This window comes from Penicillium robsamsonii (assembly GCF_028829455.1).
Source record: "Penicillium robsamsonii strain IBT 29466 chromosome Unknown utg000005l_segment0_segment0, whole genome shotgun sequence".
In the NCBI taxonomy this organism is placed as follows: Eukaryota; Fungi; Ascomycota; class Eurotiomycetes; order Eurotiales; family Aspergillaceae; genus Penicillium; species Penicillium robsamsonii.
The window spans coordinates 3,244,133-3,268,159 of NW_026643223.1; the positions used below are offsets into that span (position 1 = coordinate 3,244,133).

General features: G+C 47.2%; 12 protein-coding genes across 12 annotated transcripts; 8 read left to right on the forward strand and 4 right to left on the reverse strand.

The window, feature by feature from the left end:
• Positions 1-229: 229 nt before the first annotated feature.
• Positions 230-1,444, forward strand: N7447_009252 (uncharacterized protein; the record flags this gene model as incomplete). Its single annotated transcript, XM_057233514.1, has 5 exons — positions 230-323; positions 376-771; positions 894-991; positions 1,058-1,129; positions 1,199-1,444. The coding sequence occupies 5 exons, from the start codon at positions 230-232 to the stop codon at positions 1,442-1,444; spliced, it is 906 nt and encodes a 301-aa protein (XP_057083056.1).
• A 420-nt stretch (positions 1,445-1,864) lies between these two features.
• Positions 1,865-2,561, reverse strand: N7447_009253 (uncharacterized protein; the record flags this gene model as incomplete). The annotated part of the gene is made up of 3 exons (XM_057233515.1): positions 1,865-2,239; positions 2,307-2,401; positions 2,471-2,561. 3 exons carry the CDS (start codon positions 2,559-2,561, stop codon positions 1,865-1,867), a joined length of 561 nt encoding a protein of 186 aa, XP_057083057.1.
• Positions 2,562-3,921: 1,360 nt separating this feature from the next.
• On the reverse strand, positions 3,922-4,738 carry N7447_009254 (SMP-30/gluconolactonase/LRE family protein; the record flags this gene model as incomplete). The annotated part of the gene is made up of 2 exons (XM_057233516.1): positions 3,922-4,225; positions 4,284-4,738. The coding sequence occupies 2 exons, from the start codon at positions 4,736-4,738 to the stop codon at positions 3,922-3,924; spliced, it is 759 nt and encodes a 252-aa protein (XP_057083058.1).
• A 665-nt stretch (positions 4,739-5,403) lies between these two features.
• On the forward strand, positions 5,404-6,396 carry N7447_009255 (15-hydroxyprostaglandin dehydrogenase; the record flags this gene model as incomplete). The annotated part of the gene is made up of 3 exons (XM_057233517.1): positions 5,404-5,452; positions 5,526-5,981; positions 6,056-6,396. The coding sequence occupies 3 exons, from the start codon at positions 5,404-5,406 to the stop codon at positions 6,394-6,396; spliced, it is 846 nt and encodes a 281-aa protein (XP_057083059.1).
• A 1,365-nt stretch (positions 6,397-7,761) lies between these two features.
• N7447_009256 (amino acid/polyamine transporter I) lies at positions 7,762-9,267 on the forward strand (the record flags this gene model as incomplete). Its single annotated transcript, XM_057233518.1, has 1 exon — positions 7,762-9,267. One exon carries the CDS (start codon positions 7,762-7,764, stop codon positions 9,265-9,267), a length of 1,506 nt encoding a protein of 501 aa, XP_057083060.1.
• Positions 9,268-10,146: 879 nt separating this feature from the next.
• Positions 10,147-11,829, forward strand: N7447_009257 (GMC family oxidoreductase; the record flags this gene model as incomplete). The annotated part of the gene is made up of 2 exons (XM_057233519.1): positions 10,147-10,390; positions 10,448-11,829. 2 exons carry the CDS (start codon positions 10,147-10,149, stop codon positions 11,827-11,829), a joined length of 1,626 nt encoding a protein of 541 aa, XP_057083061.1.
• Positions 11,830-12,051: 222 nt separating this feature from the next.
• N7447_009258 (Zn(II)2Cys6 transcription factor) lies at positions 12,052-13,512 on the reverse strand (the record flags this gene model as incomplete). Its single annotated transcript, XM_057233520.1, has 1 exon — positions 12,052-13,512. The coding sequence occupies one exon, from the start codon at positions 13,510-13,512 to the stop codon at positions 12,052-12,054; it is 1,461 nt and encodes a 486-aa protein (XP_057083062.1).
• A 939-nt stretch (positions 13,513-14,451) lies between these two features.
• Positions 14,452-15,957, forward strand: N7447_009259 (transposase; the record flags this gene model as incomplete). The annotated part of the gene is made up of 1 exon (XM_057233521.1): positions 14,452-15,957. One exon carries the CDS (start codon positions 14,452-14,454, stop codon positions 15,955-15,957), a length of 1,506 nt encoding a protein of 501 aa, XP_057083063.1.
• A 168-nt stretch (positions 15,958-16,125) lies between these two features.
• N7447_009260 (uncharacterized protein) lies at positions 16,126-16,752 on the forward strand (the record flags this gene model as incomplete). Its single annotated transcript, XM_057233522.1, has 1 exon — positions 16,126-16,752. One exon carries the CDS (start codon positions 16,126-16,128, stop codon positions 16,750-16,752), a length of 627 nt encoding a protein of 208 aa, XP_057083064.1.
• A 1,670-nt stretch (positions 16,753-18,422) lies between these two features.
• On the forward strand, positions 18,423-19,582 carry N7447_009261 (FAD-dependent oxidoreductase; the record flags this gene model as incomplete). Its single annotated transcript, XM_057233523.1, has 3 exons — positions 18,423-18,451; positions 18,508-19,234; positions 19,292-19,582. 3 exons carry the CDS (start codon positions 18,423-18,425, stop codon positions 19,580-19,582), a joined length of 1,047 nt encoding a protein of 348 aa, XP_057083065.1.
• Positions 19,583-21,025: 1,443 nt separating this feature from the next.
• N7447_009262 (PX domain-containing protein YPT35) lies at positions 21,026-21,965 on the forward strand (the record flags this gene model as incomplete). The annotated part of the gene is made up of 5 exons (XM_057233524.1): positions 21,026-21,460; positions 21,528-21,553; positions 21,614-21,708; positions 21,767-21,824; positions 21,893-21,965. The coding sequence occupies 5 exons, from the start codon at positions 21,026-21,028 to the stop codon at positions 21,963-21,965; spliced, it is 687 nt and encodes a 228-aa protein (XP_057083066.1).
• A 426-nt stretch (positions 21,966-22,391) lies between these two features.
• Positions 22,392-24,017, reverse strand: ergS (the record flags this gene model as incomplete). Its single annotated transcript, XM_057233525.1, has 1 exon — positions 22,392-24,017. The coding sequence occupies one exon, from the start codon at positions 24,015-24,017 to the stop codon at positions 22,392-22,394; it is 1,626 nt and encodes a 541-aa protein (XP_057083067.1).
• Positions 24,018-24,027: the final 10 nt, after the last annotated feature.

Below are 24,027 nucleotides of genomic sequence, written 5' to 3' on the forward strand. Positions count from 1 at the left end.
AGCATCGAGTCAACCTATCGGCCATATAAAAGCGGCTCGGGAGCCGAACATCTTGATTATCATTCTTGTGTTTGCCGACTGCATAAACAGATATATAATCGACAAATCTCGGCATTGAGTAATCACAAAGACTGAAATATATATAATGAGCTTAATCCACGACGTCAACCAACCCCCACTCAACTTCTAACAACATAACCAAACCATAAATCTCACCAAAGTCCTCAAAATGCCCCCAAACCAACAAGTCGCCCTAATCATAGGCGCATCACGCGGAATCGGACGCCAGATCGCCATCGACCTAGCAAAGAACGGCTACGCAGGTATAACCATATACAATCCCACATATATCATCCAAACTAACCCCAAACACAGTAATGCTGTCGGCAAAAACTACGTCCGACACATCAACAGTGATCCCATTCCCACCAGACCCGAACTCATCGCAGTCCACCATCAACACAGTAGAGCGCGAGATCTGCGAAGCGGGCGGCCACGCCGCAACGGTCGCCGTTGACGTGCGCGACGCAGCGCAGATCCAACACGCCGTCGAGGAAACGGTGCGCGTGTTCGGAAAGCTCGATGTACTTGTGTACAACTCCGGCGCGATCTGGTGGTCCTCTGTGGAGGATACGCCTCTCAAGCGGTTCAAGCTTATGCAGCAGGTGAATCCTGAGGGACTGTATGCGACTATTCAAGCTGCTTTGCCTTTCTTTGAGAAGGGGGGTGGAAAGGGCGCATTGTTGTTGTTTCGCCGCCTATTTATTCGAGGTTCTTTAGGGGGAAGACTGCTTATGCGATGGGTGAGTTTTCTTTGATCCTGGCTCTTGGATACCGGCGTCAATATGAGTGTGTGTAACTATATGTGCTCATATGTGATGTGTTGTATGTAGGCAAAGTCGGAATGAGTGTCCTGGTCAAAGGTCTCGCCATGGATTTTGTGCGTCAAGGCCGAAATGAAATGGCGGTGACGAGTATCTGGCCTGCATCAGTATGTATCTTGATTTTATCCTGACCTGGAGTATGTGAAGCGATTGCTGACTGCATTAATTCCCAGTCAATTGAATCAGCAGCTACAGAGCACAACAAGGGATCCGATAAATCCTACAAGAAGGATTTGAGAAAGCCAGTATGTCCAGTTTTGAATATGTTATTCTATCAAGCTTTTGGTGTCTTCAATACTGACATGCTGCAACAGACAATATTCTCAGATGCTGTTCTGGCCATGCTGCGTGCCCCGCACCAAATAGTGAACGGGCTCCTGGATACAGATGAGGACTTCCTCCGAGAGAAATGCGGTGTCTCCGACTTTTCCAAATACTCTGTAATCCCAGGGTCGACGCCGCGGCGGATTATGCCGGTCAAGTTTCCAGTCCTGGAGGTTGCAGAGCAAGATGACGAAGGACAACGAATGGATAGCACAAAGTTGCGAGCAAAGATATAGGTTCGGTGAGGATAAGAGGTCAATTGAATCTATCGCGTATTCAAACCTAGGAATGCATTTGATATAGTACTTCGAAACTCGAAAAGGTATATAACCCATGCATGCATTAAACTGGGCTGAACAATGTTTTATAGCAAAGTAAAATATCAACGTAGGCAAAATAAAAACGAGAAGTAAGGAGCGAGCGGCAAGCAATAGATTACTCCATAAACCCACGAGCCAAAAAAAAAGAAAAGAAAAACGCTCAATGCTAATGCAGCCGGAAAATGCAAACCCAAGAAGAAACAAAAGACTAGCCAATATTAGTAAAGTCTTGCGCAAGAACAACCCCAACTCCAAGTCTTATTATCCAAATAGACCAACTGGATCCTTGAATCGTATATCCCAATGCGAGCCAATCAAAATCTAGACTCTTACACTCTACAACAGAGTAGCAAAGCCTGCAACAAACCCACCCACCAAAACACAAAGTCCATAGACATGACTCATATCAACAGAAGCCATGCGCGGGGCAGCGCCAGTAGCTCCATTACCATTGACATTGGTATTGACAGGGGTCTCTGTTGCAGCTGGGGTAGCAGCTTTGGCGGTAGTAGTGATATTAACACGCTTGGGATCCTGTGCTCCGCATGGATTGTCTACTCTGCAGTTATTTTGGCAAGTCGAGTCACCGCTGCATTTGGCAACGCATTGGTTATTAGATTCTGTGCAGGTGTAGTAGGGGATTGTCTGGGAATATTCGGTAGCATTGGGGGTGACGCCGTTGCTGCATAGGCAGTAGTAGAGTAGTGTGGCCTGGGGAGTTGGGGTTAGTTGGGTCTTTGCTTTTCCTTGAGGAATGCTTGTTATACGAAGGACTTACGGCGGAGCAAGTGTTTGATGTTGGCGAGCCTGATGCTCCTGGTAGTTGTAGGCAGAGGAGGGGACATGCGGATGTTTGGGAGCTACACCAGGCCTCTGAGGGAAGGAAGACATGTTAGTATGATAGTTTTTAGAATAGAGAGAGGATACAGAATGTTGGCTGACCTCTTGTAGCATATGGAACTGATGTCGGGTCAAATTGGCCGTTGACTAGAGTAGCAGCCGAGGCGAGGATGAGCATGGTCATGGACAGCATGATGTCGGTTGAGCTTGATGATAATTGGGATCAGAAACTGGCAGCTTGCATATACTAAATTTTAATGTTAGCTTTTTGTTTCCAAGAATGCCAGTGACAGTCTGACACGCTCTAGAGCTCAACTATAGAGCCAGCGGTGGCTACCTAGGGTAGGTGGAATGAAGGGGGGAAAGTGTAATGGAACTAAGAAATGCATGAGAACCTACTGAGCTTGAATTCCTAGACTCTTTCGAGAACAAGGCGAGGAATGAGGAGGGATGAAGTTGTTGATGATCTTAAGCCAATAGCTACAGGCTGTTTGAAGAAGTCAAGGTATAGGGGTGCAAGTGGCTCAAGGAGAAAAAAAAAAAAAAAAAAAAAAACTAGCTAGCAAGGGAGGAGTTGGGAGCTCATAAAGGGAAAAAAGCAACCACAGGACTCAAGCAGCCTATGTATAGAATGTACTAGTTGGTTTGCATGGTGGCACGCACTAGTGCCACCCTCGCGGTTCTACTGCATCAAATGCTTTTTTTATTTTTATTTTTTCCAAGGCCAAGTTATTCCCTGTCAAGTGAGTTCAGTGATGAGACTCTTTTGGAAGTGAGGTGTTGATTGAGGGGTCCGCTATAGGGGTTTGCCCTTGAGATGTGTCGATCCGGGGATATTGATCTGGGATTGTAGGGACGTTTGTACTGCCCAGGCGGACAGGTCACTGTGTGTCACATCTGTCATCCGGGTCCCCCATCCCCACTACTCCGTAGAGATCGTGCTTTTCATCAAAGATAGAGAAGTATGTCTCAGTCCGAGTTGCGAGAATTAAAGATTAAAGGACGACGATCAAGCAACGCTTACCGTATTAGGATTAGGGTGCTTGGCTTTGGAGTAGTTAATTGATGAAATTCTGAGATGAGAGATGAGTGACAAGTTCAAGTTGAAAAATAGGCCAGTTTGAAATTCTCTTATCATATCTGGAATCTTAGGAACTGCAATAAAAAATGTCAATAAACATGGAATTGGACATTTTGACAGAAGTCTGACTGTATGAAATGTACGGTATGGACTCAGTATATGGAGCTCTCTAAATTCCTGTATACGCCCTCCTTAGTCACAATTTAGGCTGATAATACCACAGTTTAATGTTCTTTACCTCAAGTGATTCAAAGGTTGTAGCCCCTACTCCGTACTACATATGGGATCGGCCGGATAACCTCCACTTACTACACGTCCACGGATCTATAGACTACTAGACTGAACTTGGTAATGTTGTCATGCTCCTCAGGGGAATACGTTTATTAAGTTTCAGTCAAAGTACCTGAACGAAAGCTATTCGCGTGGCCTAAAGATCAGTGTATGTACTCCATGCTGTAAGTATCTCAGTATACTATTTCAACAGACTTCCCTTCACCGTTTCCGCCAGTAACGCGCGCCAAAGCTTCGTGCCGTTAAGTATGAACAGCTCGCCCATAGAACCAAAACATAAATTGGCTACCCCACCCTTCACAAGAATCTTTCCAATGAGGACACCTCCTGGAGACCAAACATGTACACCATCACCACACCCACTGTATACATTTCCCTCTGTATCACATTTGATGCCGTCTGGGAACCCTTGGTCCGCCATAGCGAAAGCTCGGCGGTTCACTAGGAATGGATCGTTTTTTCGATAAATCACATCGAAAGCGTATCTGTCATGAAATTCCATTTTAAGCCAATATTGCACCAGGATTATGAGAGCATACGTACATTGTTGCCGGTCGCGTTTCGTCTAAGCTCCCGTCACCGTGGATGACATCGGTATCGGTGACATAGACGGTTTCCAGATCGGGGGAAAAGCAAATTCCATTGGGATGCCCGAACCCGTCCGCAAGTAAACGCACGCTATTCGTCGAGGGATCGTATCGATATACATGATTTGGTAATCGAGGCTTTGGGCGATATCCCTCACCATAACCGTATGCCGGATCAGTGAACCAAATCGAGCCATCCAACGGATGCACCACAACGTCGTTCACCGAGTTGAAAGGCCGTCCGTAGAAGTCTGTAAGAATTGGCCGGGTTGAGTATGGAGCAGAAGTACTCATAGCAAAAATCCCAGACCGGCTCTGTTGAGATCCTTGTGCACAAAACAGCACTTCAGAGTCATCGCCATGGAAATTGGTGCCACCATTCGCCATTGCAAACATTAGGTAGGACATCATGGACAATTTGGACCCTGTTGGCTGGATCTGTGACCCATGAGATTTTCGAAATGATGACTGTCTTACGTCTACCGTCGGCGTAGATGATATTTCCGTCCGGGGTATCAATTGGAGAACTCGTTATAAATAACTCGCGGGTTGAAGCTCTATAAATACCTACTTCGAAGGCGAATGGGTAGGGCCTCTCCAGCAAAAGTTCCAAAGAAGGCTTTGGACCTGTGATCTGGCCAAAGGATTCGTGGAAAAACTGAAATTCCCCGACCATGCTCATAGTAAACAGCGCAATTGTAATCACTTTCACGAAAGTTGGTTTCGTGCTCAATGGGCGAGGTGGACTTTTATTAATGGTATCTGGACCTCGGCTGACCGGCATCTGTCGTATTTCTTCGCCACCGCATCGAGATCGCAAAGGGAAGGTGGGATATTCCCTATTCGGGACATTTACCGATTCCCCCACGAATTCTTGTCGCTCCATATGAACATGCATGTGGGGTCTGGCTTTGTTTAGCGAACCTGGGACTCAACAGGAACATATAAATCTTGCTAGAGGGGACCGATATGGACCGCTGAGAACACTTGTGTTTCCTAGCCTCAAACGATATTGGACAGCCTGAAATTTTATTCGACAATTTCTTTCCGCCATCTTTTTACAAAATTCAAACGAAATGGCGTCCAGAACTCAGCATAAAAAAACCGCTATAATCACAGGAGGTGGTACGTTGCACATAATTTTCATCCGGTTCAATATCGTTGACTTATCAGGCTGACCGGAAATATTTATAAACAGCTAGCGGTGTTGGCCTAGCGGTAGCTACTGCCTTGAGCAGCCGTAACGACTGGCGTATATACATCCTTGACCTGGATCCGTCTGGTGACGAGGTATCGCAATCACTAGGCTCTCGCACAAGTTTTCACCGGGTTGATGTGACCAACTACGCTGCTTTGGCAGATGTGTTTGAGCTTGTATTTTCGGAATACGGCTCTATTGACTTTGTATTTTCCAATGCAGGCATAGTAGAAAAGGTTGATTTCTATGCTCATTTGTCTGAGGATGCCCCCCCTCCCGAGCTAGATCAGTTAGTTCTCGATGTGAACCTCAAGTCCACCATAAATATCACCTATCTCGCACAACATTACAACCGAAAGGCCGAGTCCCATGACAGTGCACGGAATGTCCTCATCACAGCGAGTGTTGGCTCTCTTTACCCGTGCTTTGCAATCCCGATATACGCAGCTTCTAAACGTATGTTGCATCATGATTTTCCAACTTCAGGATATCCACCCACCTCATATTAAGTCGCTAATTGAAACTTGCAGATGGTATACTAGGACTCGTGAGATCCGTTGCGCCCGCATTCATCAAAGAAGGGCTTCGTGTCAATGCTTTGTGTCCTGGTGTCATGGCCACCAAGCTCATGACGGATGAGGACTTCAAACACTATCCGCCTGAGTATTTCACTCCTATCGAGACATTGCTGGATGCAGTGTTGAAGATAGTCGATGGCGAAGATATAGAAGATGCCAGAGGTCGGTTGGTTCAGGGAAAGGATGTGCACGGGAAAACCATCGAAATCAATGTCCGGAATATTTATTTCCGGGATCAGCCCGAATGGTGTGATGATGCCATGCCTTTTGTTATGGCTGCCACAGACCGTTAAAAACGAGTACCACACAGGTGCCCAATGGGCCAGAGAAAGGTACCTACCACGACGTGAATTACTAGCTGTTTAGCCGACACCCGTGCGTTAACATTCACGCAAGGTGTTTTAACGCTAGCTGGGAAGGACTACAGTGGAATTGATTGAATTAAATGGTGCCTATATGCGGTTTATGTAAAGCTTAAGGAAATGTAAACAAAGGGGCGGTCGAAGGTGATGTACCAGAACCAAGGTATATATGGGCCTGTATCAACAACTCTGGTATTGTCTGATTGGTGATTCTGATAAAACTACTTACGGTATCTTGCTTATTAAGGGACTCTTGATTGTAATTCAGGTAAATGACTATCTTGGTTTTTTTTTGCCAGAGCAAAATGAGACATGAATAATAAAATTCAGGCATGCGACCATGAGCGCTAACATCCACGGTTGTACCCCATTTTATGCCCTCCGGCTTTGGCCGTAGTTTTCTTTTGTTCCCGAGCCTTGGCTGGCGCCCCTGTATTTTATGGAACTACTTTGTGGACAGCCAGCTAGTCATCCCTTCCCTCTTCAGCTAATTCACTCTGTTCTATAAGGTATGATCTGTTGTAGACATGTAGACAGCGGTTTCCTGTCAACCCCTTACAGGTAGGCTTTTCGACAGCGGCAGAAAACACAATGATCAATTGGCCTTCTTGGTGTCGAAAAAACAGGTTATATGGCTAAAATGAAGCAATTGGGGGCTTATAATTGTGTAAGTAGATCAGTCGTGGCCTAGAAGAGATAGGGCCTAGAAGAAATAGGTGGAGTGATTACCAGGGCAGTGAGATCAATCATTAGTTATGAGCTTTACGCACCTACCTCACTATTGGACTATGGTACCCCGGGTCCCCGGGTCTTGCGGAGTTCAGGTGTAAGCCACTGTCGCTAAATGTTCTATTGTGGTAAGTCCAGGGAACGGCATAATCGTGTCAAGTGCCCAGCGAATTCCCAGTATGCGAAGAGAAGAGGTGGCAACCCAACCACACCATGGAACCGAAATAACCTTTATCAAGATGAGGATCGAAGGACAAGAAAGAGAAGTGGCTAAAATCATCCTCAAAACGCCACCTCATCTAGTATATCAGTAGTCATGGTCATACATTTAAACCGAGTGGTTAACGCCTTTTCTGTTATCAATGGGCCATTGGAGCTTAACTAGATGAGGAGTCTGGGAAGATCGGTAAAAGTCCCAAAGCGGCAAGGATGGCCCGTATCGATGCTTTGTGGGGTATTGACTATATGAAAGGAAGAAAAGGTAGTTGTAGTTATTTAAAGGGCGTTAAAGCTTTATATCCAATCCTAAAATCATTAGCCATTCACGCCTCGTGCTTTAAGCGCAAAATGGTGCTACAAGAAGAGAGCAATTCATCCCCATTCATGGCTGACTCTGGCCTGGAAAAAAAGCTCCCCGGCAATATGCACGAATCCTCAGAAGACATTGAAAGTGTTCCAATCTCAAAACATGAAAAGCCTTTCTCGATATTGTCCGCGATAGGATTGGGCTACTCGATCACAAACACTTCAACCGGCCTGATTCTTACATTCGGTACCACTTTACCATTTGGAGGATCACCCCTGTTCTTCTTTGGCTTCCTAGTTATGACTGCAATCGCCTTCTGCATTGCCCTGTCTCTGGGCGAAATGTCATCCGCATGGCCACACTCTGGAGGACAATACTTTTGGACGTCTCGTCTAGCACCGGAAAAAGGCCGACGCTTTTTATCATATGTCACAGCAATCATATCATGGACCTCGGTGATATGTATTAGTGTGTCGTGCGCATTGATTGCGGCTGAATTATGGCTTAGCATTATATCCTTTGTGGTGCCGCTCGATGTCAAACCGTGGATGACATTCCTTGTCTATCAGGCAGTGAATATTGGCATATTTGGCTTCAACTGTTTCGAATCACTTTTGGCTATCATGGGCCGGTTTTTAATGGGACTTACTATCGTGACCTCGGTTGTCGTCTTCATTGCATTGTTTGCCGCCGGAGGACCGATCGTCTCTGCTTCCGAATTTTTCACAGACTTCACCAACACCTCCGGATGGCCAGATGGTATTGCCTTTTTTATAGGCATCAATGGAATCAATTGGTGTTTTTCCTGTCTGGATGCTGCGACACATCTAGCCGACGAAATTCCCAATCCCGCGAAAAATATTCCACGATGTTTGATGTGGACTGTCGGGATCAGTGCAGTGAGCGGCATGCCTGTGATCCTGGCAATGTTCCTCACCCTCAATAAAGTCACCGATACGGATTCCCTCAGTCTTTTCTATAACGTCCTTCATCAGAATACTAGGGCCGCAATAGCTATCCAATCACTTGTTTTGGCGTCGGCAATGAGCTCCCTTGTTGGAATCCATACTTGGCAAGCTCGTATTGCATGGGCATTAGGTCGTGATAAAGGCCTACCGTTCCACAAGTTCCTGAGCAAAGTTGCTCCAGCACCGTTCTCTGCTCCACTTTGGGCCCATTTATGGTCCGCCAGCTTTACTGCGCTGTGTGGCTGCATCTATCTTGGCTCTCGAACTGCATTTAGCTCATTTATTGCCGCTGGAATCATTCTGCAGTATGCCACATATTGCCTTCCAATAGCTTTGATGTGGTGGCGAGGGAGAGCAACAATCAAGCATGGACCATTTTGGTTCCCTCGACTGGGACCGGTCGCGAACGCCGTGACATTTACATGGTTTGCAATTATTCTGGTCGTTTATTGCCTCCCATTCTACCTACCAGTTGTTGCAAATGAGATGAATTATGTATCAGCCGTCCTGGTTGTTATTTTTGGCTGGGCATTATTGTACTGGGTCCTGTATGGACGAAAGAACTACAAGTGTGACTGAGCTTTCGTGTACAACCCACGAGGACTTGATTTAGAAATATGTTCGATGATAGTTTGATTTTAGTTCGCGGAATTGACAATATTATGTTCAGCACATTTGTTTGCAGGACCAAGTTCCTCGATTACCATTCATAAAGAGTAGCTAGTATCAACATGATTAAAAGATATGATTGTTTCTAAATGTTAGCACCTCTCCCAGGTAAGCATAGCCAAAACATTGACAATACCCCTATTCTGTGTGAGTGATCTGCTTAATACAGCCGAGTTTCAAGACTGGAGCTCCATTTCCTTATCGGAGCTTTGTCAGCAATATGAACCATAGGACAGAGACACGTATTTAAGTCCAAACAGGTTATAGTATGACAGAATTCTGATACGAAGCCCGGGAATGAGAGGCTCCATGGGGTATAATCAAATTTGGTGTTTCTCATGATCTAAAGTCATTTGGGTGGAGACGTATGGAGACCTTCCTAAGTGGGGAGATTACCCGCATAGCCACGGCCCCAGATACTTACCACATATGAACATCATGCGAGTAGCCAACGACACTGAATTCACAGACGCGGTGGGAGTACCCACATAGCCATGGCACCAGACACTTACCACATATGAACATCATGCGAGTAGCCAACGACACTGAATTCACAGACGCGGTGGGAGTACCCACATAGCCATGGCACCAGACACTTACTACATATGAACATCATGCGAGTAGCCAACGAAATCGAAACCAAAGCACAAGAGAACGTGGTGAAAGCTTTAAGTAGAGAGGCGTGCGGGACTCGAAAATAGAGATAGATATCCATTCCCTTTCCCTCTAGAGCCCCAACATCTTGTCCTTCATATTTTGTTCTCAGAGGTATTCTCTCCAATCCACGAAATGCAAACGGTGAAAGAGTTGCCCTCGGACAGGACGGAATATGATTTCGTCATAGTAGGAGGAGGAACTGCGGGGTGCTGCGTTGCAAGCCGACTTGCCGAATCGCTACCCGAGGCCAAGATCCTTCTCATCGAGGCCGGCAGCAACGACTTGGGCCGTGATGACCTTCATAACTTGAAGGGTCAAATTGAAAACTGGGGAGGGGATTGGGATTACAAATACACCTCGGTCCCACAGCTGAATGGTTCGTTCATCTTACTTCGAATGGGGGCTAGAGGCTGACGTGTTTGCGACATTACAGGCAATAGCTTTATCCAACATTCACGCGGAAAGATCTTAGGCGGCTGCTCCAATATCAATGGATGCATCTCATTCCGCCCTCTTGAGTATGATATTCGAAAGTGGCAGGAGGCGGGAGCTAAGGGCTGGACGTTTGGCGAGTTTGTCCGGCTGGTCAATAAGCTTCCCGTGAAGATCAACTCAGTCGTGGAGAAATATCAAAACCCGGTCGATGTCAAGCTGATTGAAACAACCGTGAAGGCCTTCGATATCCCCCAGACCACATCGTTCAATCATGACATTCTTCGATCCGGCAATTTGAAACCCTCGACTGGTTTTATGAGTATTGCCTATAACACGGATAACTGTTACCGAAACAGTGCCAGCATGACATATATTCACCCAATCCTGCAAGGAGAGGTGGAGAGACCTAATCTGACCATCCTCACTGATGCGTGGGTCCATCGACTTGATATAACAGGAAACATCGTCACAGGTGTTTCGTTATCACTGGAGTCCGGGACACATATTAATGTCAAATCTCACACCGAAACAATTGTTTGTGCGGGAGCTTTCGATTCGCCGCGACTATTGCTGCTCTCCGGGCTTGGGCCTCGGAAACAACTCGAAGCCTTGTCGATTCCGGTGAAGGCAGACCTTCCTGGGGTTGGAGAAAATCTGATGGATCATATTGAAACCATCATGATGTGGGAACTTAAGGACCCTGTTCCTCCACAATCAGTTGAATACTCCGACCTGGCATTCTTCTTGCGACGCCAGGAGCCAAATGCCCAAGGCGATGACGGCGAGATCATGGATGCCATGTTCCATGTCTTCAGCCTCGGGTTTGATGCGAATACCGCCCGCCACGGGTGGAAGGCGCCAAAAAACGCGTACACGCTGCTCCCCAACCTGCCTCGACCGCGTTCACGAGGCCGTGTGTATCTGACCTCAGCTGATCCCTCGGTCAGACCCGCGATTGATTTCCGATACTTGACAGACCAGGACAACTATGATCTGAAGACGATTCTGTTCCAGCTGAGGGCCGGTCGCAAGATTGCACAAACATCACCTTTCAAGGATTTGATTAAGCAGGAGATTGCTCCAGGGTCTGAAATTCAGACGGACGAAGAATTGGCGGCCTATGCTCGGAAGACCCATGGCACCGTTTTCCACCCCTGTGGAACAGTGAAAATGGGTGATATTCATAATGATCCTATGGCCGTCCTGGATCCGCAGCTGAAGGTTAAAGGCATTCGGGGGCTTCGTGTGATCGATGCGAGTGTGTTCCCTCAGATCACCTCGGTGAATCCAATGATCACAGTCTATGCTGTCGCAGAGAAGGGTGCTGAAATGATCATCGCGGACTACAGATCTGGCGCGAACATCTTACCGCACCTGTGACCCTTTTCGCACCCAATTTACTGCCCCCTGATTGGTTTATTGTTTTTTTTTCTTTTGTGGAATTTAGTACTTGCAAGTCGTCTGTGATATGGGCGCTCATCTGTCAAGACCAATCACAATCAGATTCATGCTAATGTTATATTGTATCTGTTTTATCAATAAGAATTAAGTCTTGATACAAGTGACTCAGTCGTAGAGAATTTATTATTTGTCACAAAGTCGTTACGCAAAGGTTAACCTCCATCCCTTCTGTAATAATAGCGCAACCCATGACGTTTCCACACCAGCGTCACGCAAAGCCCAGATCTCCTCTAAAATATCAATCGCCCACAGGTTAACTATGATATGATTGCAAGAGTAAAGAGCCTTGAAGCGCCGGACAACCTCATCCCGCAAGTCGACATCTCCCTCGACATCTCCCTCGGAGAGCTCGGCTCCAACAGTAAGAAGGGGTATTGACTGAAAGTTAAAGTACCCTTGCTGAGTTGGCATTTCTAACAAGGCCTGGAGACTCTCTCTCACATATGCCTGGATGAGAGATCCTTCTAGATTGTCAACGGTGTCCAAAGAACCCTCTGACAGCCAGCCATCGGTCCGATCTTTGGCTGGACATATTTTGGCAAGCAAAATCAAACCATGATTGCGATAAGCAATGCCAAGTTTGAAGAGGGCCATGTCCTCGTCTATGGGCGCCCAAGAGAACAAACGGTCTTCAAGATAGTTCTCTAGACTAAAATCCCTGTCTTCTCCTGCCAAAGCCCGTCGACAATATCGACCCACAAAGGCGATAAGGTAGTAGAGTTCCGCATTGAAGCCAATCATTGGGTGAAAGTAGGATTCCCCGGCCTCCAGCAGAACCTCTAGAATATCGCTGTCTTCATCAAGTGACAGTGGGACGGGGTCTGGGTCTGCGATGAAAGAGCAAGACATATCCCAGTACAGGTACCACCCTACGAGGTACTTCGCAAGGGGATCCTGTCGTGTCTTTTTGTCGTTGAGAAGTGAGCGTAATAAAGACTTTGCGGCAGCAAAATGCTCCTTTCCATAGTTCACAGGTTTATTGTCCGCCCACGTTGCCGAAATACCCAGAAGGAAGACGGTAAAGATGGAGGAGATAGGGGGCGTTTGGGTATTATGAAGCTCTTTACCGAGCATTTTCATCGCGCGACCCCGTTCTTGAAGAACGTACTCAAGGTTGTTGGGGCTAAAAAAGTGCTTGTGGCCGGCACTCACGCTCTGAACTGCGTGAACTAGCGAGGAACATACGGAGAGTTGTGCCAAGAGAGGAAAGGAGAGAGGGTTGTTGCTTGGATCGAGGCACATCATCTGGCTGCATACTTTCAGCCAGTATGGTAGCAAAAGGGTGTTGGTGTTGGCGGGGCCAGGCGCGAGGCTGATTCGCTTGGTGTTGGGAAGCATCCATGGTATTTCCTCTTGCCATTGCACAGGGCGCTGGGTTGAAAGACAAACTAATTTCTGGCGCTGGCATCGTAGACAGGCAGGGAATGTTTCATCACACTTAACACGACGTGCCTTGCATGCCTTACAACCGAATCGACTCCTCTGATATCTGGCCCCTGTCGATGATGACTCGATGTCCCATTTTGGGCCAGACGGTGAATTCGGGGATTCACATGGCGCCGTTTTGGTGTTTGCAAATCGGACGCGGTATGAAGATTTCATTATGAGCTATTTGGCACATATATAAGTAGGAATTGAATAAGTGATCGTGTGGTATTGGAGGTTGTTAGTAAGATTCGAGCTGAAGGGGATGAGTGGTAAGTCGCAAAACGGGAGAGAAGAGCACTCATGCGTATTTCCGTGGCCACGCCTCAACTTCGTTATCAAAGATCACGGGTTCTCGAGTACCCCACAGTCTTTTAGCAATCAGGTATCCAAATCATTGATCTGTGGGGTCACGGGCCCAGGGGGCCACTGACGATAGGGATCTATCGTGTGTACTATCTTTCCGTCGCCACAAGATATTTTGTCCGTTATCGAACCGGACCCCAATCAAATGTTGCCTGCGACATTTCCCCTCGATTATGGTACAAATGACGGCTGTTGATTGGGTTCCTCGAGCTCCAGGCGGTCCACCGACGCTTGCCTACTTCGGTCACAACCCGAGTGTCCCCCACTGCGACACCCGATACCGGAATGAAATGGGAGTCGAAATAGTATGGAGTTACATACGGCACTATTCAGATACTAAGTTAACTACGGTTTCCCAATGAGTATTATACCAACGAATGACAAGCAGTCCAGATACAATTGAATTACCAGTTACACCCCACAAAATCAATATCACCATTAACTATTATCTTTAGGGGATTGATACAGACACCCCCCCTTTGGATGCCAACACCCCCCCTGCCTGAGGATTCAGGCATTTACTGACCGCTTTTCTCACCGCTTTCATCCTCGAACTTTTATTTATTGCTACCACTACCCTGCATGTATATCACACCTTAGGTACCTCAAATTACTATGTAAATCGCTAGTAAAATTAAGTCACTCCTGTACCACTGTAGTACCTAACAAGAAATCCAAAATAATTGTTGTTTACACCTTCAAACCTCCCATGTTTCCACCCATTTCTCTCGCATTTTATTGCTTTTTACAATGGCTTCCTCACAGCCCGATTCGCCGTCCGATTCTGAGCATGAAGCTATTCCCGAGTCCCCGCCGATGCCGCCAAGCCTCCATCACGCGCCGCCAAGCCTCCATCACGCGCCGCCAAGCCTCCATCACGCGCCGCCAAGCCTCCATGACGCTATTCCCGAGTCCTACACCTTCCCGCTGCCTCCTTTACCTCAGCAGTACGATACGCCTGAGCAAGGAATTGTCGTGATCAATATCTTCGGCCGCCAGCATGGCTACGCAGTCTCAACTCTTCGGTCGAAACGTATAAAGAAAGGGGTCCTAAAGACAGTTCGCCTATGCTGTGACCGGGGCCGCCGGCTAAGAAACAGCCCGAATAGCCCTACGCGGAAGCGGGAGACTACCTCGCTAGCGATTGAATGCCCCTTTTCGATATCGCTACGGCTTCAAGAAGGCCGATGGAACCTTACAGTGGAGAATCAACACCATAACCATGAGTCCTCGCCTCCTCTTACTCATATGCCACACCGGAAGCAGGAATTATATGTAAAGGCATCGAATATTAAGAATCAGCTCCAGCAGGGTCTTTCTACCCGTCATATTCTCACCGGCATTCAAAAGGACGACCAGGATTCCTGCCTCACTGCCCGGGATATCTACAACTTTCGGAGGAAGCTTCATGTTGATTTCCTTGCTGGCCGTACACCGCTTCAAGCTCTCTTGATAGAGCTTCCAAAGGACGGCGAATGGATCTTCAAGTATGAAGTTAACGATGAGAATCATGTCACAGCCCTCTTTTGTATGCATAAAACGAGTATTGCATTCCTTAAGACAAATTCATGGGTTATTTCAATGGACTGTACATATAAAACTAACCGGTATGGCCTTCCAATGCTCGATATCGTCGGCTTTACTGCTACGGGCTCAACCTTTTACATCGGCTTCGCATTCATAAAGGACGAGAAAGATGACAGCTACGAAGTCATTTTAAGCTGTCTAGCAGAGGCTTACGAAGCTCTTAGCCTTCAAGCACCCCGGACCATCCTTTCCGATAAGGAGCAAGCGCTAATGAATGCTGTGAAGGTCGTCTTCCCTTCTACAAAGCATATGATCTGTCTATGGCATATCAATATGAATATCATGAAGAAAGCTCGTCCGATTCTCGCAGAGCAGCTAGCAAAAGAGCGGCAAGAGGCTGCTTCCTCGGCTTTACAGCGTCAGACGAAGGCGGAGAGAGACCGAGAGCTTCGAGAAATGGTCCATAAAGCATGGAAGACGATGCTGAAGCGGTGGATTCGCGTCGTCTATACGATCACAACCGTAGAGAGGGAGGAGAGATGGAGACAATTCAAAGAGCACTACAAGGAGCCGATTTTTGAACCTTTACTCCAATATCTACAGAGTGAATGGCTAGACGACTGCCCTGAGTATTTCCTTCATGAATACACCTCCGAATACCTTCATCTCAATGAGATTACGACCTCTCGGACCGAGGGAGCTCACTGGCTGCTTAAGCAGGGCCTTTAAGTCTCAACTAATGATCTACTAGTGGTCCTTCGCACCTTTGAGAATGCTGTAAAGCTTCAATTTCAAAAGGCTACCGCTAAGATCGAGAATGAGAAGGTAAGAAGGCCTACTGATAGTCGCTGGAAGCAGCTATTCAGGCTAGTTCTTGGACGAATTTCAGCCAAGGCGATGGAGCATACAAAAGACGTCTATAACCGCTTCCTGCCAGCAAGTGACGAGAAGCCGCCGATTCCTCCACTTTGCCGCTGTAATTCGCTAGGTACGGCAGGGTTTCCATGCATTCATCTCATCATACAGTACGAAGTGGAGAACAAGAGCTTTGAGCCTGAGTTATTCCATCAACACTGGCATTTATACAGTGTCTCTGCGCCTCCTATTAACCCGCTACTCCTACTCCAGGATCCTCTCCAAGTACGCCGGCGAGGACGCCCCCAAGGCGCTAGGAACTTCATCGGCGGCGAAAGCACCCAAGCAAGCACCCAAGACACCTCCACCCAGCGAGAACCCTCCGGCTTCGAGCTCATGCTATCCCAGGAAGGTGGACGTGGACGTGGCCGTGGACGTGGCCGTGGCCGTGGCCGTGGCCGTGGACGTGGACGTGGAGGAACACAACAAGCCTCGCAGGGTGATAACGGAGTGGGAATAGCTTCGTCTACGGCCCAGGAAGCCCGTACGGCATCGCCGGCGAGCATTCCTCCTTCATCTCAAGGGTCGGGAATAGCTTCACCGGTCGCTCAGGACGCGAATCGCCGGTCGGGCCGGATCAGGAAGCGGCCAAAGCATTACGAATGGTAATACTGTCGAATTTACAATATTTCTTCATTATTCTCATGCAATTCTCTAAGAATTTGACGAAAAATGGGTGCTGGCCCCTGCAATTCCTTCATTTCTGTAGAGTTTTTGAAAACAGCATCTATTTCCTATTTGGGACTAGCGCTGTGCTTTTGGCATAGTGGTGGTAGAGTGCGAAAGGGACTTCATTTAATTAGGGGGTTGCATAGTAAATGTAAGTACCTCTAGTTTGTGTTGGAAGCATGGTCGCTGGTGGCAGAAATATGTCCGGCAGAAAATATGCTGGCCTGAATCCTCAGGCAGGGGGGGTGTTGGCATCCAAAGGGGGGGTGTCTGTATCAATCCCCTATCTTTAATAGTTTAGGTAAGTACTGGTGTAATTACTTATGCTTTATATGTATTAATAGGTTTAATGTTGGATTTTGCATGCCACGTGTCGTAGAAACAGAGTGTTGCCTACTCGACTAAATTTATGATAAATCTTATCCTAAGATACATACTGTCAGAATTATACAATATGTCTTCAAGTTTGGATCATGGTTAGAAGAGACCTACTGTTTAGTGTCGAGTCGAGAACCGGGTTAATCCGCACTACATTTCTGAAAGTCGGGCTGGTTCATCATCTCAATGCGCACTTTTGTAGGGTGCTGTATCTGATTTATTTTGGTCTGATAGAGGTCGTTTGACGAGACTTCGCCATATACCACAATTGGGGCCCCGAAAAACTCCCGAAACCACATTCTTGCATGAAATAGAGGTCTTAGCGTATATAAATCTACTTAATCATCACAAAAGATTATTGGTTAACTAAATATTTAACTTTGTATTAGTCACTTTTATTGATATCACTTCAGGCATCGACCCTCAATAGATAGTTAGTCCGGAGATTCGTCTCTGAGATGCAAATCTCTCCCTCCTCTCTCTCTAGGCCTTCTCAGTAGTCCCAACAAAATTGGTCACGACTTCGTCCAGATCCATCATGTCCGCTGGGAGGAGTCCGTGCATAGGAACGGTCTGTGTAGATTAGATCTAGTTATGCTATCTTTAGCCGACTCAAGATGACCTGACATTTTGGAACAAGTCCCATCAATTCTTTCAAGCTTTCTGAGCTACTTGGGCTTCTCTTCGGTGGATATTTATCTCCAGGAATCCACAACGCTTAATCATCCTGCACCTTCATTCCCTATATTATTTTTGGATTCCTATTGGGGGGGGTCATGTGATGGTATCTAAAGTAGATAGTTCCGGCTATCATAAGCATCCCCCGCAGCTGACGATCCACTCAGCCGCGCCCGCATATTGTCCTGATTCGGTAACTAAGCTCGGTCTGTATCTACTAGCGTTACGAGTGTCGCAAGATACCTCCCACAATCCAGCTCCCTCTTTTCTAGCGATTCAAGATATTTAACCGAACTGTTGAATTACTAGGCGCTAATTTAGAAAAGCGGGGCTTTTTCACATGGGGAATGGAAAAAAGCAACAGAGCACCCTGTCATTCTCACTCAAAGTCTGCAAAGAGTTTTTGAGGTGGAACTACTCCTTTTGGCATATACGCGAGACCAATTTAGTTCCGGAGACTTGGTCAGTATATGTATCCCATCTCTTGACCTCGCAAATACTCTCTTTTTTCTTCCAACTTTGAGAGCAGATACTTGAATTCAAACGATACCACAATGTCGAAAATCACCATTCTAGGCGCCGGGTAAGTGAGATAAGGACGCGTCTCTCTTCAAATTTGCTGATGAGGGTTATTTTCAGGATCACCGGTATGTCAATTGCTAGTCAATTGCCTAAAGGTGCAGATGTTACCATCCTGGGCGAATTTCTTCCGGGGGACCCTATGGATCAGCGCTATGTGAGCCAGTGGGCAGGCGCTATATGGCTTGGTGTTCATGATTTGCCACTGCGGGAACAGGAGATGCAGCTGAACAGCTTCTCGGAACTATGGCGTATTGCCGAGCGATACCCCGAGTCCGGCGTTCGCCAGATTGAGATGACTGAGGTCATGGATATTGGTGACCCAGCAAAGGTTTGGTATCAAGGAAAGCTTCCAGGTTTCCGCTTTTTAGCACCTTCTGAATTGCCAGACGGCGCGAAATGGGGTACCAAATTTCAGACGGTCGTCATTACACCCCCCATCTTCCTCCCATGGTTCCGAGAGAGACTGGAGCAGCGGGGTATCAAGTTTAAGCGAACGTACGTTAAGGCGTTACGAGACTTGAAGGGGCTTGGTTCCGATGTCCTTATCAACGCGACAGCTTTCGGATCCAGAAATCTCCTTGACGTACAAGAGACGCGCATCGCTTCCATGCGGCAACAAAACCTTCGAATTCGGAAGGAGGGCTATAATCGCTTATATATCCGTCGAGGTAAGGATGGATACTATTCCACTGCATTTGCTCGTGGCGATGGTACCATCTATATTGGAGGAATCAAAACCCAGGGTAGCCACGACTTCGAGCCCAACTTGGAGCACCGTAAGCTGGTTTGTTTCTTCCAACATAGTCAGGTACAAGTGTGCACAGTACTAAGGTTCTTACAGATCATGAAGCGCCAGCACGAAAACCAGCCTGATGTTTTCCCATCACCCGACGTCAAAGACTACGATTTCATCACCGATCACGTTGGCGTATTTCCTTTCATAGAAGCAAAAAATGGCGGCGTTCGCGTGGAAAAGGAGGTCATCCAAGGACAAAAGGTCATTCACGCGTACGGACAAGAAGCTGGTGGTTATACATTCAGCTTTGGTCTTGCCCAGCAGGTCTCAAACTATGTCCAGGAGTATTTGAGCGAACTGCCCAAATCGGCAGAACCTATCCCAAGCAAGCTGTAAAATCACAAAGCTCCGGGGGCCGCCAGTCACAATGTTCTCAAACCACCCTGTCCATTCAGATCGCAGGACATAAATTTCACTTTATTGCCTCTCTTTGATGTCGTGAAACCTAGACTGGCATCAAAAGCATAAAAATCAAAAAATATCTGGCTTATATAGTAAAAATGGATATAAACATCAGCTTTGAAAGCGTCCGTTCTCATCAATCTCAATTGTCAATGAATAATTTAAAGGTTTTGTAACCAGGCATTCTCAACAATCTGTCAAAATTGTTAGCGTAACCCTGTCCATCACGATTCTTCACTTCTCTGTTCACTCCTAATCCACAGAGAGTCTCAATCCCATGAGCTTGGCGGTTTCTTGCGGACTTATGGAGGGTCTGTAATTTTTGTAAAAGAAAATGTAAGGGCCGGTTAGGTGCGCCGTTTCAGATGTTCACCCACGAACTGAAACAGCACAGTAGCTTTCTGTCTAGTTTTTCGCCACGCTTTTTGCTCAAAAAACCGTGGCCTACTACATGTTCAAAACCCGCCATTGCACTTTTGCGTTTTTATAACGTTCGACGTTCTTTAAAAGATACTTGACAGAAATCAGGCGTACCACAAACGTATGGTAAAAAATGGCAGATATTGAAGACTCTGTTACCTCGAACTAAAATGACAAAATCCGCTTTTTAACAATCTGACCGGACATAAATGACTATATTATGCACTTTTGTATGTCGAGTACCACCTGTCACATTGTCTTTCAGGGTAAATTACTCGGTCTCAACCACGTAACTGCTCCTGTATTCCGACAATATGTCTCAATCCGAGTTGCGAGAATTAAAGATTAGAGGACGGCGATCAAGCAACGCTTACCGTATTAGGATTAGGGTGCTTGGCTTTGGAGTAATCAATTGATGAATTCTGAGATGAGAGATGAGTGATAAGTTCAAGTTGAAAAATAGGCCAGTTTGAAATTCTTGTCATATCTGGAATCTTGGGAACTGCAATAAAAAATGTCAATAAAAATGCCCCTAAAAATGGAATTGGACATTACCCCAACATCTGGAAACCAGTTCCCTTAGCTAAGCCACTAACCCCGAATCAGCGATAGCCCGTGACCACCGTCTCATATCTCGACTCCAATTGATTTTCCTTTATTCTACTCTTTACACTTTATACATTCTCTCATCTTGCCACCACATACAACTCCCAAGGTTAGTCTGTCTCACATCGGATCGCTTGTACAACTCCGCCCGACTCCGACCCATCCTCGCATCAACCCCAATGTCCAAAATAGCCCAATTCCCCCCTAGCACTTTATACTTGCCACCCCGCACAAGACCTTGGGCCATCTCTAAATCGAGCCACATCCCAAACGCAATGAATCTTACCGGCAAAGCTAACGCAACCCATCACCAAAAAGGCCAACACCTCCATCTCTCACAGCATCTAATGGATGGAGCCAGCACCTGAGGAGGCCGGATCGGCATCGAAGCCGCACCACCCCTCCTCCCCACACTCAGATATCCAAACCACCCCCGCACTCCAATCAGAGACCGATAACACCCATGACGATCCCAATTCCAGCCTTACAAACACACACAACGGCCATGGCAGCTCCGCCTCCTCCACCTCAACAACATCCCGCCCCGTCTCTGCCGTAGTACCACCCTACTGGCGTCGACACGAGCGCAACACCTCGCACGCATCGCAGTCATCGCTTCGTAATGCGGCTCGCATCACTCTGGAAGATCACACCGCTGACCCAAACTCCGAGACGAGTCGTGGGCTCTGGGCGAGTAGCGTTGCTATTGATGATCATGTTATTGTGCGGGGTATGACTGGGGTGGGGTCTTATGTTGTCTGGAATTGTAGGATTCAGACACTTGATGTGAGTATTGGATCTTGTGAGGGAATGCGGTTGGAGTTATTTTCTAACCATGGTCGTTCTGGTATAGGGTGGTCCGATTGTTGTTCGGATGAGGTGTGTTGCTTGTCCTTCCGGTTTGAGAGAATGTTTAGCTGATACGTGGCTTTGTTATAGATACTCCGAATTCGATGACCTGCGCCAGCGGTTGGTTGATTCTTTCCCGCATGCGAGAAGTGCATTGCCTGCATTGCCGCCGAAGAGTGTCATCTGTATGTTTCCGTGCCCTTTCCCTTTTATATGCCGATTGGCCAATAACCATTATCACAGATAAATTCCGACCCAAGTTTCTGGAATCGAGGCGTGTGGGGTTGGAGTATTTTCTAAAGTCAGTATTTCATCGCCCTTCCATTACTATGCCCTCACTGTCTAGATCTATCTCTCACAACCTTCCAGCTGTGTTCTTTTAAACCCAGAATTCTCAGGCTCCCCTATCGTCAAAGACTTCCTATTCGGTCGGATCTGTTAATTGAATCATATCGTCTTCACTGGATCATGGCTGGGCGTTCGGAATCGCATTTCACACCGTATTATACATCATGATTCACACCCGAGCTGGTCCTGGCATTAAAAACAAGCTCGAATGTGAAGTCCTCAAAATCCTCAGCACTGGGTATGTCTATTTCGCTATTTTGATTCACTGAGACTTGGCTGTACAGACTTGAACAAAATCTACATCACCATGGTAACCCACGAAGCAAACATTACATAGGACTGGCTAAGACATAGAAAGTAGAAAGGTACATCAATAATCTTTCTCAAGAAAGCCAAACAATGACGCTAGAATAAGGCACAAAGATCCTAGCAAGAACACCAGGCCAAGCAATAGAACAGAATTCCCCGATGATGACGTAGTGTCCATCGCTGATATAGCAACAAAAGGAAAGGAAGATGTTTAAACCACACAGGGCGAATAGTATACAAGAAGTTTCTCCTCAAACCTCTCACCCTTAGCTCGTTTCGAACCTTCCTTCTTACGAAGCGACATGACAACCTCACCACCAGCCTTCAACTTCCGAGTCAACACAAAAGCCTGAACATCCGCCCGGAGTATCTTCCGCAAACTGATATTAGCCATATGAGTCATGGCGAGCACATGTCGGGGACTGGGTATGCCCGATGGGAAAACAAGATAAAGATCCGAGTCCTGAGTGGGGTCGGGATGGAATTTGTCATGGTATGCCTTCTTTCCGCCAATGGGTAGACGGTGGAATGCATGTCCGTACAAGCCTCGTGTGAACTTCTTACACGGCCACGGCATGCCGCTGACGTCTTCGCGGGTAAGTGATTGGAGAGGTTCGACGCCAAGTCCGAGGTATGAGACGCCGGCACGGCGGAGGAGAGCCATTGCCATGATTAGGAGGAGGTCGCTGATTCCGTGTACGCTGCCCGGGGCTGCGATGCAGGGGTCGACATGGTATCCGCCGGAGCCGAGGCGTCGCAGCGCGGCGAAACCGTTGACTGTTCCGTCTGGGGCGCGGGTGTAGATGAATGTCATCAGAGTGGGGAGAGCGAAGGGGTCGTAGACAGTTATGAATGCTTGTGGGCTGGCAGATCCATTGCGCTCGGCGCGCCAGGCATTGTAGAGGGTGATTAGGTCGGATTGTAGTTGCTGGTTTGTGCCATGAACGGCAGGGGCGTATACGCCCATGGTGATGCCGCCTTTGCTTTTGTTCGTGAGTTGACGGCTTTTGGTCAAGATGCGTTTCCCGCTGTTCTCGAAGATAACTTCGTTTGTCTGGGGGTTGAGTACACGTTCTGTGGCGAAGCGTATCGTTGCCCAGTTGTTTGGTTTGGCGTAGGCTGTGAGGAAGGACTCACTGGCGCCCATGAATGCTATGCTCAAGTGATGTTGTTGTCGGTAGGTCGCAAATTCGGTTAGGAGATCGGGGATTTCCTGTTTGTTGCATAATGGATCTCCGCCAATGACCGCCACGCCGTTCCGGACCTTAAATGACAAAGCTGCTGTTCTTGATTTGTTCACGAAAAATTGGTAGCTGTGATCGAGGATTCCCATATGTGCCACTCTGCCATGTTGTGCAGCTATCTGTTGTATGGCTGTCATGGTTTTGAAATCGCCTAGCTTGAATACCGCATCTTGGTTTCGGATTTCTGTTTTTGAGGGAAACGAATCGGTGGTTGGCTGAAGGACATCGACCTTGGTTGGTACTTGTGAGCAAAGCACGAAGGGCTCATCGCTGCTCACACTCGTCGCCGGGCTGGAATCGGATGCTGTATGAAAGCTTTCCGAGCTAGAACAGAACGAGGTCGCAGGAGGTGCTGCAGTGTTGTTGCGCAAGTGGTCCATGAGGGAGATCGAAGAGGCACCACTATTGTCATCGTCATCGTTGCAGTTGGATGTTTCGTAGAGCTGGTCAACTAAGATACCGCCTATATAGTCCACAAACAATGCCTTTTGTGGTTTGACTGCGACACCGGGAGCATTGTCTTTGAGTCCACGACGTGATCGCTTCTTCTTGATTGTTGCGGTTGCGTCATGGGATTCAGTAGCTGCGGTCATGATGATGTCA